The sequence below is a fragment of the Excalfactoria chinensis genome, chromosome 4, assembly GCF_039878825.1.
Source record: "Excalfactoria chinensis isolate bCotChi1 chromosome 4, bCotChi1.hap2, whole genome shotgun sequence".
NCBI classification, from domain to species: Eukaryota; Metazoa; Chordata; class Aves; order Galliformes; family Phasianidae; genus Excalfactoria; species Excalfactoria chinensis.
The window spans coordinates 83,631,503-83,647,560 of NC_092828.1; the positions used below are offsets into that span (position 1 = coordinate 83,631,503).

The 16,058-nt window shown below is 43.9% G+C and overlaps 1 protein-coding gene across 1 annotated transcript; it reads left to right on the forward strand.

Moving 5' to 3' along the window:
• The first annotated feature begins 727 nt into the window (after window positions 1–727).
• On the forward strand, window positions 728–13,590 carry IL13RA1 (interleukin 13 receptor subunit alpha 1). The gene is made up of 10 exons (XM_072335910.1): window positions 728–1,366; window positions 4,499–4,656; window positions 6,004–6,139; window positions 7,073–7,193; window positions 8,665–8,849; window positions 9,202–9,353; window positions 10,623–10,755; window positions 11,167–11,263; window positions 11,745–11,829; window positions 12,216–13,590. Exons 1-10 carry the CDS (start codon window positions 769–771, stop codon window positions 12,333–12,335), a joined length of 1,785 nt encoding a protein of 594 aa, XP_072192011.1. The 5' UTR covers window positions 728–768; the 3' UTR covers window positions 12,336–13,590.
• The last annotated feature ends 2,468 nt before the right edge of the window (window positions 13,591–16,058 follow it).

Below are 16,058 nucleotides of genomic sequence, written 5' to 3' on the forward strand. Positions count from 1 at the left end.
GGAAACTGAAAGCAAGAGAGAGGTCACTGAGTCTGACCAGCCGTGCTGTGCAAAGATCATCCGCAGCAGCCATAGTCCACATCAGCTACAGGCAGTTCTACAGCCTGACAATATCGTCATGTCCTGAGAAGTGAAGTGGTGACTTACATTTGTTTATAACCGTAGGTCCGTGGATGCCTTCTAGCAGCAGTGAGAAAACTTGCTAAACCCTCCCGTATTTCCAGGACTATCCAAACAAACAGGCAGAAAAGAAAAATCACAGCAGTAGCACAGGACATTCCGCTCCCGACCGTAAAAAGATTCTCTTCCCTTTTTCTAAATGAAGCTCTGAAAAGCAGATGAGCTCTTGCAAAACTCGATTTGCTGAAGGAACACTGAACAGTTGGGATGAGTGGAGACAAACGAGCCTCGCTAATCGGTTTCGGTTTGCCTTGAAATTTAGCCAGCGTCTGCTCTCTGTTCCATGCAATTTTCTATCTGTGATAACCAGGAGCTGGAAAGCTGACCACAACAACACAGGGTCAGAGGCAAATGCCTTGTCCCGAATGTTTTCTTATCCTGGGATGTACCAAGAGGTCACTACAGGGTATTTCCACCTCTGTGGAAAACTGGGAAAACTACAGCCACGTCACACCAATAAAAGAGAGCAAAAAGCGACCTTGATCTTGATTGCAAAACTGCCGGAGCGGAGGAAGCTCGGGAAAGTTTGCATAAGGAAGAGCTGGCGTAGCGGGTGGGAAAAGGGACCAACGCACGTTTTTAGTACAGATGGCAGCTTCAGCAATGGCACGGAATTGCAGGAGGGATTTGGAAGCGAGGGGTTCTGCTGTGCGGGGAACCGAAGAACTGAGTGTAACATCACGAAAGCTACCAGGGGACTCACTAACGTGCTTAATTTCGACGTCAGCATCTTGGGCACGTTTCAATAGAGGTCGGAGCCAAGTTGTGGAAAAGCACTTTTACTCCCCCAGCTGCAATCTTTCCGAGCTTACGGCAGCGCTGATGCCTGGAAAGGATCCCTGGGAGGCACAGCAGAGGTGCGGGGCTGCCACGCGACTCCACAGCGCTGGCGCTGGAAGAAGAGGTACCAGCGGGCAGCAGGCACGACCAGGGGCCGCCCAGGTGGGACCGGGTTGGCCACAGCCGCCCTCCGAGGCCGCTCCCCCTCGGCTCGGGTTACCTGGGCGGGCCGCGGCTCGGCTCTTCCCGTCTGGCCCGGCCCCCGCGACGGGAAGTGGGAGCGTGCGGCAGGGCTCGGACGGACGGGGCGGAGGAGAAATGGAGAGCGGCGGCTCGTTCGCAGTTCCGATGCGGTGTCGGCTGCTGTTCTTCGCCGCGTGTTGGACGGTGGCAGCGGCGGCTGCAGGTGAGCGGGGCCGAGCCGAGCCGGGGGGCGGCGGGCAGAGAACCGGGTTCGATGCCGGCGGCGAGCGGCCACCAGCGAAGGGCTGCGGGTGGACGGACCGACGGATGGCTGGCGGCTGGTTAGCACAGCCCGCTTCGTGTACCGAAATCAAATGCTTTCGTTTCGTGGCTGGATAAGCTTCAGCGTAAGCGTAAGCTTCAGCGGGATCGGTGCTTACTCTTACAGAAGCGGGGAAAGGAGATGCTCGGAGTTCTGCATCTCTTTCCCTACGGGGCAGCATCGGATACTGGTGGGCAGCTGTCTTTAAGCTCGGCGGTTCCTGGGGCTGTCGCTGCCTTAACAAACCAGAACCGAAGTGGTGCGGGCATTGCGGCGGATCCCCGGGAACAGCGCGCGGTGTGCGCTGCGCTCCGGGCAGCAGCGGTACCCTGAGCTGCCCCTCGGCATCTCGGCTTCGTTCGCTGTTGGAAGGGCGAGCAGGAGAGCGGTGCGGGTGCGTTTTAAGAAGCGGGGGGTGTTAAGAAGCATGGGGTGAAGCCCTTTGCTCGCGTTGATGGGCCCGTACGGCCGTAAACGTTTGGGAATTGCTGCTTTATAACCGGCTGCGATTCGCTTTATAACCTTGAAATGCTTCTCAAGATAATCAAGGAGGACTAGGAAAAGTTGTTGTTCTTTCTGCGATATTTTTACAGTAATTTATACAAAACGTTCGTTGATGCTTCCACTTTCTGGCTCTTCAAACGTGTTGTGAGGTTTTGGTGCTGTTGGCTTTTGCTTACGTGCAGGATTGTTTCAGCTCTGCCATTCGCGTTACTGTTGTGCTCTATTAGGAGCTGTCACTGCGCTGTTTGGGGTTGGTTTTTTTTCCCTTCTCTTTTAAAGATTGAAACTAAGGCTATAGAATGGTTTGTGTTGGAAGGGATCTTAAAGATCACCTGCTTCCAACCCTCCAAACAGTCACGTCTTTCATATGTTTTGTGTTTGGCTGTTGAGATGTCCTGCCAAATTGCTTTGTCAATGAGATTTGGGTAACAAAGTGTTAGATTGTCCCTATACTATATATAATTGTATGTATGTACGTTGCGTTGGATGTTCAAATAAAAGCAAATTTTCAGCTGAATGAATCCACACAATTGTTAAGTTTTGTCTTCAATTTAAGGCGTTTTGGATTTAAGTTTCTTATGCCGATGCATTTTGTGTATTTATAATCCATGAGTGTTCCCAGTTCTCACAGCGGGCAGTCAGAAATTCTCACCAGACCTTTTAAATGGTGGTCACTGAGAAAACTCACTTTTTCTTAATGCCTCGTGGCTTTTGCGGGTGATTTTAAATAAAGCTTGTGAAAGGACATTGCTCGGAGCATGGAGTCGTGTTGAATAAATATTTGGTGGCAGGTTTTGTTTCCTTTGCATTATCTAAAGGGCCTCCATGAAGCAGCACTCGGTGCTGACAAGCTCAAGCCCTGCTGCTGTTTGCGAGGGTTTTGCTGTGGAAGAGGCAATAGGGAAATATATTCTGGTGTGGGGCAGGTGATGGGGATGGTATGGGGCAGGTAATGGGGATGGTGTTCTGGCTCGCTGCCTTGGTTTGCTGTTCCAGAAGGAGACAGTTGTTTTGTAAGTTTGGTGATTCAGAATTGCTGCGTATTCTCTGCTTCTGAGATCAGCTGCTTGAAATAATAATAATAACAATCCCACAAGCTTTGTCTGCTCAGAAAAGCCAGGAGTGTTTGGGCTAAGGCAGCAAATCCTGGTGACTCTTCTCATTTTTGTTCTGAATGTGAATTATCGTGCACATGGATGCACAAATGGTAACGTCTGAGCTCTGCTGCTGCCTTTTCCTTGGCTGTGCAAATTCAAAAAGCCCAGTGGCTGCTGGATGCGTTTTCCTCGAGCTGCAGCAGAAATGGCTCTCAGGACATTTAAGATAATGATACGGCAGATACTTGCAGCAGAATTCTTCCTGGAGGACCCATTTTTGCCTTTCCATTCTGCTAGCAGAAGCAGATGTGGTTGCACGTTCAACTGGATGGCAGATCTCATACCTATGCCTTTGTTTTCCCTTTCCACTCACGTTGCCCCATATATTGGAGAGGGTTTTGGGACACGTAGCACCAGTTGGTATCAGTTTCAAGTGTTTGTGGAGCTGCTGCATAGCAGGGACGCTCCTTCCACAGTCAGCAAGTAGCAATGAGACCTAAATGCGATCGAGAAGCCGTCTCATTTAGCCTCTTATTAACTATCTTTTAGTAGCTCGCAGAGGGTTTCTTAGGGAGTTACCAGCTGCTGACTTTCTCTAGAATGCACCACACTTTAGTTTTTCCCAGCAGTTTTCTACTTTCTGTCTCGTTTCCTTCTCCATCTGACCTTCGAGCTCTGACGGGCTGTTAGCAGGCAGTGACTCAGTGCCAGGGTCTGGAAGGTTGGAGGCACAAATGGGCTCATCCCAGCACCTCTGAGTCACTTTCCTCTGCTTTCCCGTGCTTTGGAGGAGGCAAAAAGCATTTACCACTGAAGCGCAGCCGCGGTAAATTACTACTTCTCCATGCTTAGTTGGCTCACTGTGTGAGAGCTGGGTGTTAAATGTGACTGATTGAAGTGCTGTGGGGTTTTTTTGTCTGTTTGACTAACAGATTAGATTGATTAGATTGGGCTCAACTGTGGTTCTAGCCTGCAGTTGTTGCTTACGAGTGGTGACGGCTTGTCTCTTTGTCAAGTGCTCTTTCTGAACCTGTACTGATGGCTTCACTGGGGGTAGGATAAAGTATTAATGGCTTCACAGACTTGACATATATTTGCAGAAGATTTGGTGTTTGTGGTGCGAACTCGCTACAGGAAAGAATTGGGAAACACAGGCACTGAGGTTCATCTTTCCCTATAAACATTGGTTTCTTTGCCACAGGCACCATGTGCTGTGATTTCCTTGGAATTACTTCAAAATATTTTGTGTGTTTCTTATAATAATTTAAGCCATCAGTGGGCCTGGTTAATGGGAATGGTGGAAGTGTTTTGGTGGACAGCGGCTTATCTGGTAGCAAATAGGAAAGAAGGCTCTCTGTCTTCTGTTGAAGAGCTAATGGTGAAATGTGGAGCGGTGGGGTTGTCATACCGATAACTTCTCTTCTCTTTTTAGAAGAAAAAGCTCTTTCCCCTCCATCCAACCTCAACTATTCCTTTATCCAAATCTGCACCTTGAACTGGACGTGGAATCCCCCGGAGAACATCAGCAGTAGCTGTGACCTGGAATATTCCAGTGATATCCTGATCGATGAGGTCTCTCAGCACAAAAACGTGAGTTCCTCTGGTCCTGCTGCTCTGCTGTGCTCTGGTGAATGTGTCATTGTGATGAAGCTACGTCAGTGTATGTTGTATTCTCATGTATGTGTAGACATGTTAAGAAGGGCAATTGTAATAGAACTTCTAATTCATGTCGTGGGGTCAAAACCTCAAAAATGAGTAATGCCAGCATGTGGAATATGCAGACAGAAGAATCTGCCACTCTCTGATAATGGAAATGCTCCTGATAACACAGAAGTACCGCAGTAATAATGTGAGAGTGTGTGTGTGTGCCTGCCCTGCCCCAGCGCCATGCTTACATTTGCTCGTGGGCACAGTCTTATGAAGACAGCATGAAAAATATCTTTTTCTCTTGAAAATGATGTTTGTTTGGGTCTTCTGCTTTTCTTTCTGTGCTGGCTGTTTTGCATCCTCCCAGCTGTGATTCTCGGTGTGTCTCACTGTAGGTTAGCAACTCTTTGATCACAGTGACAAGAAGTATTTCTTTGACACCGAAGGAACTGTAGGAGAGCTATCAAGATCATTTTCCATCCATCAGTAGTTCCATACAGTCAGAATTTGAAGCGTGGAGCGCACACCAACCATGGGACCAGCAGGGCTTCTGTGCTGGGCATGGTTCAAATGAATGCAACGCCCCCAAGGATGCATACTGAAGTAGTCCCTTGTTGTTGATCCCCAGATGTTGTTCATATTCCTGATGGCCTTTGCACTGTGACTGCTGTGTTCTGTCTGAGAGCCCCAGCGTGTGCTGGGATTGGAGCAAGGCTGTGGTTTCACAAACAGATGAGCTGATGAGGATGGCTGGACACTGCTAAAAGGGTTATATGTCATCTCTGACACCCGCTCCGCTAATGATCGCCATCAGACCTTTCTATGAGTCAGTTGAACTTGCTAACTCAGCAGGAAGATATTTACTTCCTTAATGGTTTCAGTAACTGGAAGCCTGCTTGGATTACAAGTGGAATGGTTTGTGGGAGGGCCTAACAAACATTAAGGGCAGCAGCAGTGAAATTGCTGTTAGGTCCATGCGGATATATTGCTGTGTTAACTCTTCAATCCCTTACTCCCACTGTGGTAGTGTTCCTTACTCCTGTTACAACACACATGAGCAAGCACGCAGAATTCTCCTGTGCTGAGTTGTGTGCATGTCTGATAAGGAAAACAAACATCTGAGTGACATCGGTCCTCCCATGTGTGGTCAGACATTGGTGTCATTGGACTTTGAGCTGCTTTTTTTTTCCTAATGGACTCGAATGTATGTTAGTATTACTATTAATTTCTGTGTGTTTGAAGCCATATTCCAAATGATCTGGTTTTCTTTTCCCCCCCACCTAACCCTAGGAGTGGGGAAAGAGTCTCTTTCGTGTGACTGATACGGTCTTGAATAAGGAGATGCGTTTCAAAGTGAGAAGTGAATGCAAGAACAGTAATGCCACCGATCACAGCCAGTGGGTGGAGACCTCTGTTCCACCAAAAGGTAATGCAGAATGGCTAGGCCTGAGGCTGGCGTGCATCTCTGGGGTGAGGAGATGGAGCATTATCTGCGCTGTTGGAACAAAGTATCTTAGAAAGAGATCAGGGCAAAATATGTCTGAGAGAGATACTGGGGTAAAGGGGAGGTCAGTTGGCAGAGCTTAACAGAATGGCACACTATGGCATCTTTTGATGCTTAAAATCTCATGGACAAGTTCTTCACGTTTAAATGTGTTTTCAAGGTGTGATCACCGTCATTAATCTTCTACCTGACATCTTGTGGCTGTGAGATAAGAGGAAACTTACGTTGACTTAAACCTGCTTGTTAGTCACTAACATCTAACTTTATTTCTATGATTGGATGCTTAGAGGTATCAAGGGAAATTGCAACTTATCCCAGCATTGCATTTGTCTGTATTGTCTGTATTTAGGAACTAAAGGTATTTCTATAATCACAGAATTATTAAGGTTGGAAAAGATCACTAAGATTATCAATTCCAACCATTCAGAATAATGAGAAAGTAATAAAGGTAAATATAATTGACTGTTTTTAAGGTAGGTGTCCATAATAACGATGATAAAGCTCAGTACTGTGCCTACAACCGTTGTGTACTTTAATTCCTTTCTAAAGTATCTGTAGCTCAATAGAAACAAAATGTTTTCCTGACTCATCACCTCAGGTAACTGAGTAGTAATTCACATGGGATGGAAACTTTGAGTATCGCTGTTATAATCAGTGGCATTCAGGATCTGTCCTGGCGAGATGTCAATGAACCACTGGAACTGATGATGTGTTGTGCTGGAGCAACACGAGTTGGGATGTTACTTCCCTTTTGCCTTTTGCACGTTTTCAGTTACGTAAAAGGGAATGTTTGATTTTTGGAAAGCAGTGAGAAGACTTTGCTGGTGAAATGAAACTTTCAAACTCTCCTTGCAGGTGTTCCAGGTACCGCTGCTGTTGGCTTGAGCTGTGTCTGGCACAACCTGCAATACATGCTTTGTATGTGGCATCCTGGAGAGAATGCAAGTAGTGATACCAATTACACTTTATTCTACTGGTTCGTATTAACTTTTTATTACCAACCCAAAGCTGCTTTAGTGCTAACCTGTAGTTCTGCATTGCTTAATGCATTTTATTTCCTGTTGCTCTGAAACATCCTGAAAGCACTGTGTACAAGGGTGTCCTGTCCAACAGAAAGCTCAGCTGCTGGCGGCTGCAGAAGTTGCTACGCGGAGTCCAGGGTATTGACATGTTTATTATGTGAAGGATTTGCTGCTTCTGAAGCCCTTTTACTGCCATTTCTTTGTTTTTCTAATTATGGATTCAAATGAGGAAAAAGAAGAACTGCACTGAAGCTGTATGTTAGTTCCTCTCCTTGCAGCCCCGTAAGCGTGGGCGATTTAAGTCAGAATCTCTCACTGATGCACACATTAGCTCTTAAATCACTGGAAAATGGTATGGAAGCATTAACATTTAGTAGTTCTGTTTGTATCTTATATGTCATAAATAACCGATTCACGCTGCAAGCAACGAAGAGCATCTTTTTATCATCATCTGCACTTGCCAGCTGACTGCCATAAACAGACTCTTGTTCCAAAGGGGGAGGGTTGGAGTGCAGTCAGAAACTTGGCTGATGGGGCTTGTGGGATGCCATGGATATAATGTTAGCTGAGAATAAACAAATCGGGTCAGCGCACTGCAGTCGTTGCTGAAATGGAGGCTTACCAGAGCAGGTTGATGCGCCTATATAGCGCTGTCTGCTCTGAATGCTTCTCTTCTTTCTTAGACCCAAATTAGTGATAAGAAAAACAGATACAAGAGGGAACCAGAAAATAGGATGGGCAGTTCTGCTTTTGGCAGCCCTTTGGTAGGGCAGTGTGAAACAGGGGAGCATCATTCCTAATGTGCTCTTAAACAAAGCCCGGGTTGCTGGTTTGACAACAATCCCCTCATTTACTGTAGAGGGAAAGTTGTTGGAATGTTTTCAGTGGAACTTGGGGACACAAGGAAGAAGGCAGTCATCACCTTGCTGCTTCTGGAAGGGAATATGTGTTGGAAAGCAGATGCGTGCAGTAGGTGAAATGTGTCCATCTCTACCAAGAACGGCCCTACCATGGGCACTGCGGAAGGAGATTAGTCACCTCGTCCTATCACAAGTGAAGCCATTGACAGGAAGTGATCCTGATTTGTTTGCTTTCTAAACACTCTTCTGTTTTTTTTCCCTTGAAATTGTTTTCTCATGGAGAAAACAAGGACTCGATCTGAAAGCAGTCATCAATCTGATGCCTGGCAATAAAAACACTGTGACCTGTCTCTCTTTCAACTGCTGGACACTCCTTATGAAAACAATACTCTTCCTGAAGCATGATATGAGTGAGAAGGTTCTTAGATACAATTAATGCTTAACAGAAATACGCTATAGCACAACTTAACATCTGCCCTTAGGATTTGCAACAGATGTCTAAATAAGCTTGCCCCTTGCTCCCTTCTCTTTAGAAGTTATAATTTTTTTATTATTATTCCTATAGGTTTGATGGTTTGGAAAGACGTAAGGAGTGCGAAAATTATTCTGTGAGCCAAGGAAACTTTGAATGTGCCTTCAATTTTACCTTCCCTCGGGCTGCCAATAGGTACCCACCGATCAGTATACTGATTGGAGATGACTCTGAAAATATTATGCCTATATGTGTGACTGAAAATCCTACCACCCTTGGTGAGTAGAATGCCACGTAGAGGGGGGTGGGGGAAAAAATGGTGGAGGAAAAGAAATTTGCTGGTATGTCAGTGTGGTTTGAGAAACAGTGTGATTAGATGTTCCCTTCTTCTACTGATCTTTGGTTTAGAAATCATATAGATAAGGTTTGGTTCTCGGGAAGAGTTTTCACTCCTTTCTAATCTTACACTTTCTTTCTTCTGATTCTTTATTTTTTGTTGATATTTTTTCCCCTTTCTGTTGCTAAACCGATATATGTGTAACATTATGCAATGTAGGACTTCTGTTCACATCTGTAACCAGTGCAATATCGTTTTTAATGAATTCCTTTTATCTCTATTTTGTATGACAGTAAAACCCGCCACACCAACAATAGTTAAACTATCGTATGTTAACGATGGGATACATCTGCAGTGGAGCGAATCGGGTACGATTCCAGCAAACTGCCTCAGTTATGAAGTGAGGTATCACAGTGGTGATTTGACCGCTGCTCAGACAATTCAAGTAAGTTTTCATTGCTTACATCTAGCAGTTGTTTTTTTTCCCCTGCGCATAGAATTGTAGAAGAGTTTAGGTTGTGTGTGCCTTCTATTACTGGTGTTGACGATCATAGTAAGTCATGCTTTGTTGTTTAGAAATGAGCAATGGTATGTGCTGCACATGAATGGGTTGGTTGCACTAGCTGAAAGCTGATAGATTTTTGTCCCATACAGTAGTTTTCCAGTAGCAATATCTGTAAAACATGATCCATTGTAGTCTTCTAAATCCATGCCATTGTCTATTACTAAGCAATAAATTGTAATAACTCTCTGATAAAGAGCTGTGTTTTCAACTAAGTGACAACACTCACCAGGAAATATACTGCAGTGCATAAACTTTCTTCTCTTTGATCTGGAACTTTGGTCTGGTGACACTGAGCTTGCCTGTTATTGGCCTTCTCTCTGCCAAGTGACTTGTTTGTCCTTGGATGACATGGCTTAAGTACCATGAAGCAAAATGAATTGCACACAGAAAGACACAACCTTGTACAGAAAGTCGTGGGGGATTAAAAGTGACAGCAGAGGGTGGGAGTAGAAAAAAAGTTGTGCAGTCTTAGATATACTGATTTAGACATATGTATAAAAGCCAGTGACTTCAGTGTCTGGATGTACTCGTGCCTGAATCTGTGTAGTCAGACTGACTGTGCTGTCTGAACATAATGGTAAACAACAAGATAAATTTATAAGCAAGGTGCCAGTCTCGTCCAGCAGAGCATCTTGTTGTTTGTCCTACAAAAAATTCAGCAAGCTCAAATTATGTTAACAATTCTCGGGGAACTGGTCTCTTCTATCAGAAATATGTGAAGTTCGAGCCCAGCTCTTTACAGAGGCATGGCAGAAGAGTTTTTCATGGTCAGAGTTAAATCAACACTGTTGCCCTGTGGGTCAGGCAGTGCAAACCGTGGATGTTTTGCCAAAAATAAATAAATAAAATGCACCATGCCAGACACTAAGTCTTAGTTGAATCATTTTTTGCCAGATGCTGTATGATAGATACAGCAGTGAGTCAGCTTAAATCTTAGCTTTGGAATCTCTGTTCAGGCACTCTTTGCTGGTTAGATGCTATTGTGTCTTTTTCTATGAAGTTCAGTATTCGTATGGAAAGATCTTCCATCAAAACATTCGTATTATAATGACTGCAAGAAGGAAATTGAGTGGCTGTTGTTGTTTCTCTTAAGAAACAAAACTATATTGGTAATTTGCTTTGTATGATTACCTTTCCCTTTTATGCTAGGTCAAGTTTAATTCTACGTCAATTCCTCGTGTTGATCCTAATAGCAAGTACACCTTCCAAGTGAGAGCTCAGCCAAGGGTCGAATGCTACAGCAGCAAGTTCTACAGTGAATGGAGCGAAGAAAAGAGCATTGGTGAGAACAGTTCTTCCTTGAATCTGAGTTTATCTGTTAGGAATCTCATACCTTGCCTGATGAGTTAATGGCTGGCTCATCCTCCTACGTAGGTATTTAACTTTGCATGAAGAGAGATCAGGGGAGTTCTGTTATTGCTTATGCTTCTGCATTATGGGTTGCCATCCATTTAGGTGACTGCACGGCTCTTTTAAGTGCTGTCACTTCTTCAGCTCTGAGTCTGTTTCTCATTTTCTTGCCAGCTGTATCTACGTTACAGTATCACATTTTGAAAAATGGGTCCTCGCATATCTAAGTATTATTGTTTGAAAAACTCTCTGTGGGTTAATTAGACTTAATTTATTCATTGTCATGCTTTTCCAGAAAAGCCTCCCAAAACATCCCTAACTTTCAACAATTTTTGTCTTCCAGGTGAGAATCCAAACTCTGCGTTCAATTTTCTTTTAATAATCACCATTCCATTAATAGTGACAGTGTCCACAATAATCCTACTCGTTTACCTTAAAAGGTAAATAATTCTATTGCTTTATTTTACGGTCCATTAACTTCTGACTGGTCTTTGATTTACACTAAAATGCATCCGTCTTCCAGTTAATTGCTCATAATGTGACACGTTCCAAAAGTAGCATGCATCAAATAGCACAAATAGCAGCACCATTGTGCCTCATCTATTGGAATTAGAGTAATAAGCCAGATAGGTTCTCTGTTTTCCCTTTGGTAACGTTGCTTTTATCTGCTTACAGTTAGATTCTTGTTGTTGGGGTGTCACATCTTCTATGAAGTCCAAATTCAAAAGTAGTACGTACGAAGTGTATATACAAGTGTGGAATTAAAGAATGGGGCTGCAGTTGTGCAGAAGCTAAAAGCAAGCTGGTGGTATCGAGGCTGACCTCACACATTTTCTTCTCTGCACCCAAGAGTGGCTTGGAAATGACGATTTCTCTTTTGTAACGAATTCATCTGAAGTTTTTCTTCTTCATTTTCTGTAGGCTTAAGATATTAATTCTTCCACCAATCCCAGACCCTCGGGAAATCCTGAAGCGCATGTTTGGGGAGCAGAATGAGGATCCCCAGGTTGGTACAAAGCTACTTGGTGAGCTTATCTATGGAGCTGGAATCTGTAAGCTTCCACTTTTTCTTTTTTGATACCATCCATCTCAAAACCAACTTCATAGAATCATAGTATCACCGAGGTTGGAAAAGATCTAAAAGATCATCCAGTCCAACTGTTCACCTATTACCAATAGCTTCCACTAAACCATGTCCCTCAACACAACATCCAGTCGTTACTTGATATACATAAGTCCAAGTAATTGCAATGGAAAGAGCTGTATGGAAGCAGTTACCCAAAGCTTAATGTTGTGAAACTGGTCTGTCTTCTGGGGGGCTGAAAAAACAATTCTCACAATGAATGAAAAAAAAGAACAACCCTGCTAAAAACATTGCTTTTTCTCTTCCAGAGCTGTGCGAAGGAGGACTGTATGAATGGTTATGACAGGTTAATCAAGGAAGAAGAAATTCATTCTTTAATTTTAATAGAAACTCCTGAATCCTCTAATTCTGAAAAAGAGCCTCGATAAACTGTTTTCACAGTAGAGGATAAGGGAAGACTTCCAGAGTTGCTCCTTTAACTCAGGTGACAGTGTGGATGTGAAAAGGCCTGTGGACCATTCACCAACTCCTACCTTATGGAGTCCTTCCTGAGCCTTACTTCTTTGATGCTTAGAAGATGCATCACCAGTGTTGGCCATTCTTCCATCTCTGCTAACAAAATTCATCTTGGATCCTTGGAGATGGACGTGTACATAAATTTCTCCTGACTGCGTTGCAGCATTTCTTGTTCAGTCTCCAACCTGCTCGGCCTCATTACTTGTCATCTGCACCTGTGTTTGTGCCACGCAGTAGTTTGTAAATGCTGGCTTCTTTTTATCAGGTTCTGTTTGGTTTTGGAACCTCACGTGCTTTGAGTTCTCTGAAGTGTTTGGCTTTGTTCCTCAGCAGGTGAGGCAGGGCATGTTTACAGCAGGTGAGTCACTGTTGTGCTGCACACGGAGATGCCAACAGATGGGATGCAGAGCAGTGGCTGTTTGGGTGCCCTGAGCAGGCGGTCTCCAGGGGACATCCATGGACTAATCTTCACAAGCTGTTCTTCAGCCATGGGCTGAATAAACCCAGCATGAGAGTTGCTTTTTCTTTAGATACGTGCGAGATGCCTCCTCACCTTCCAGCTGGTATCCAGACTGTTCACAGAAGGCTCGCTTTGACTTTTTTATCCTTTCAAGTGCCTTAGATACAAGGCCTTCATGAACTTTGAGTGTTAAGTAAACTTTTTAAGTGATAACCATTATCTTTACCTCTGTTGTGCAGTGGCTGATGACTGTCACCAGGCAGTCATCCTGCTCTGGCCATATTGGCCAAATGACTATAGAAGCTGAATCATGGGGAGTTTATCCAGCAGAATGTCCAGGGTGGATGCGTGAACCACAGAGACTGAAGACAAAGACTTCAAGATTTGCCTGTACTGCTGTGCTGTCGGATTTGGAGAAGGAGATGATGACAGCCTTGGCCTGCTTTCTTGGGGCCGAACTTTGCTGTTTCAGTAGCGATCATAGGATTGTTAAGGTTAGAAAAGACCACTAAGATCATCTGCTTCAACCATACGATGACATTTGGATTCCAGTTGAGACTTTGCAGTTTTTTTTAAAAAGGTGCTTATTTGACTTCAAAGCAAAAATTCATGAATGGAATTTGGAATGAAAAATCATGAATTAATCTTTTTTTTTTTTTTTTTTTTTCCTTCACGTGGTTTTATTTTGAGGTTACTTTACCCCAGCAGTGCCCAGCAGAAGTTTTCTGGCACAACTGTGATGTTTCTCTGCACTGAGTTCTGAGCATTTAGATTGTGAGCTGTGCTGCAAGGCTGCAGACAGCAGCACATGGTTTGTGCTGGAGGCAGAGAGATGTGGGGAGAAAGGGGCTGTGGAGGGAGCAGGTTGGGGGGCTGAGGGGCTTCTTGCTCCTCCCTCAGCATCACAGTGTGGGTTGTTGAGACCCTTGTAGCTGACTGGGAGATCTCCAGAGGTTTACTAGGAGCAGCTTGTTCAGAAACCACTGATGTTTTAAAATCCAGCCCTATCCTCAAGCTCAATTCTATCAAAATCTTGAAACGAAATACTTTTTTTTTTTTTTTTTTTTTTTGAGTATACTATTCTACAAGAAGTAGAACTAACAGGGCTATAAAAGTGCATCCTTTACCCTCCCGTGTATTTTCTTCCCCTTGGTAGTTCTCAGTCCCCAGTGAATACTCAGATATGCGGTTCCTTTCAATATCTGCCTACCTCCAGCTGCTGGTGATGGAAAGGGAAGAAGTGCAGCAGAACTAACAGATCTCATACTACCTTAAGTCTTCTACTTACAAGCATGCTAAATATACATATATGTGTGTGTAATTGGTTGATGATACAATACAAGATGTTTCAGGGATTTCAGTGCGATAGAATGACACTCAGGTTATACAGAGTCAGCTAGAAGCACTGTTTGGTATTCCAGAGGCAAAAGAATAGCATGGGGTGAAAGTTATTAATTTCGTTCATCAACTTAATTCCCCCTGCCATGCAATGTTCATGTCATTATAGAGAGATAACGATTTCTCACAACTACCTCATCTCAAATGTTGCTCATTGTAGATCGCTAGACAAACAAATGTATGATTTCAGTATCAGTAATCGTAACATAATATCAAGGTTTGTGGCTTTCGGTATATCAGTCTAGGAAGATAATCCTTGGTACTTTACCCCGAGTTCTTTTGGCTTTGTTCTGGTGTTTATGGTAAAACCAAAGTGTGTTTGTTTGGAAAACAAACAGAAATCCCTTAAGGAAAAGGAGGGGGTAAAAACAGACTTGAAGTTCTAGGCTGAAAGAAGAGCTTAAATACAGAGGATGGTTTATATTGACAGAGAAATGTTTGGGGTGATCCTTTGTTTCCTGTATGATAGCAATTGACACGCTTCCCAATGGATGGGTGCACTTCCTGAGCTTGTGTTTCAGCATGCAAAGTGTCAGTTGTGTGTTGTGGTCTCCAACACATCTTGTTTACGGTGAAGGTTTTCTCCCCAGTTTTGCTATTGTTTGTGTGTTGTTTGTTGCAGTTACTTGAGCTGTACGTTTGTTTAAAGACTGAATAAATACAGTGGAATATTTTTCAATACAGGTGTGTGGCACTTCTTTCTTGGCTTGAGAGAAGCTGGCAGTGGTTTGGTAAGGAAGCATGCTTGAGGCTGCAAAACAGAAGAAAAGCAAAGTGTTGCTTTGCCACCTCTTCTCTCAGTGAGCCCAGCCTGTGTCATCAACGGGCAGTGCTAGGGCTGTTGGTTTGGGGATAAAATAGTGAGGTGGAGATGGAGCTGTGCGCACAATACACGCTCTTGCTGTGTGTGTTCTCATTCCAACGCCATTTTCTTCCATTGGTGTGTTGTTCCATAACAGTGAAGTAATATAGAACGCCTTCTCAGGGAGTAATTTGTCTTGCTTTGCTGTAACCTTAGGAGTAGTTTGAGTATTTTATGTGCCTGTTAGCTGCTGAGGTAATTAAAAAACGTCAAGTTGCTAACCTGATGATAGCCATTGCTTGGCTGCTTAGCCCCGCGTGTGCTCAAGTGCCAAATCAGCACATCAGCAATGGCTTGTTTGAAAGATTCCCTGAAAGTACACGTTGTTCCCTTCAGTTCAGTGGGCAAATCATTCAAATTTAAAGATCAAACTGGGAGGATAAATAGCAGGGCTATTTGGATTTTTTGTTTTCCATTTCTGCAGTTCTCGTGGCAGCAATGAGCAATAACAATTTTAAACACTCCCCAACAATTGCTCTCTGTTTTTAATACATTGTGCTCAATACAAAATGATTGAAGCTTTCTCTATCTGACATGTCCAGAAAAATCCAGCACCTGATTTACTTGTAAATTTTCACTGCTCTCAGTTAAGGTATGACATGACATAGTTGGGTAGCTTAAAAGAAATCAGTAGGTGGATACCTCAGTTGTAATTTCATTTCAGTGCTTAACAGGTACAACCATTCACAGACGGAAGACTTTCCAGTGAATGGAAATACCCAATAAATTTAGTTTTGAATGAGCACTTGCAATATTCAGAATTTCCACTGGAAGGAAAAGGTTTGATTTTTCTTTTCTTTTGTTAAAAGTCTTTCAGTTTTGGAGGGATTTTCCCCTCACCCCAAGAAAGAGGTGGGTGACTGGGAGGCCAGGTATGGCCACGGTACTGCAGAAACCCCCCAGCACTGCGCCCAT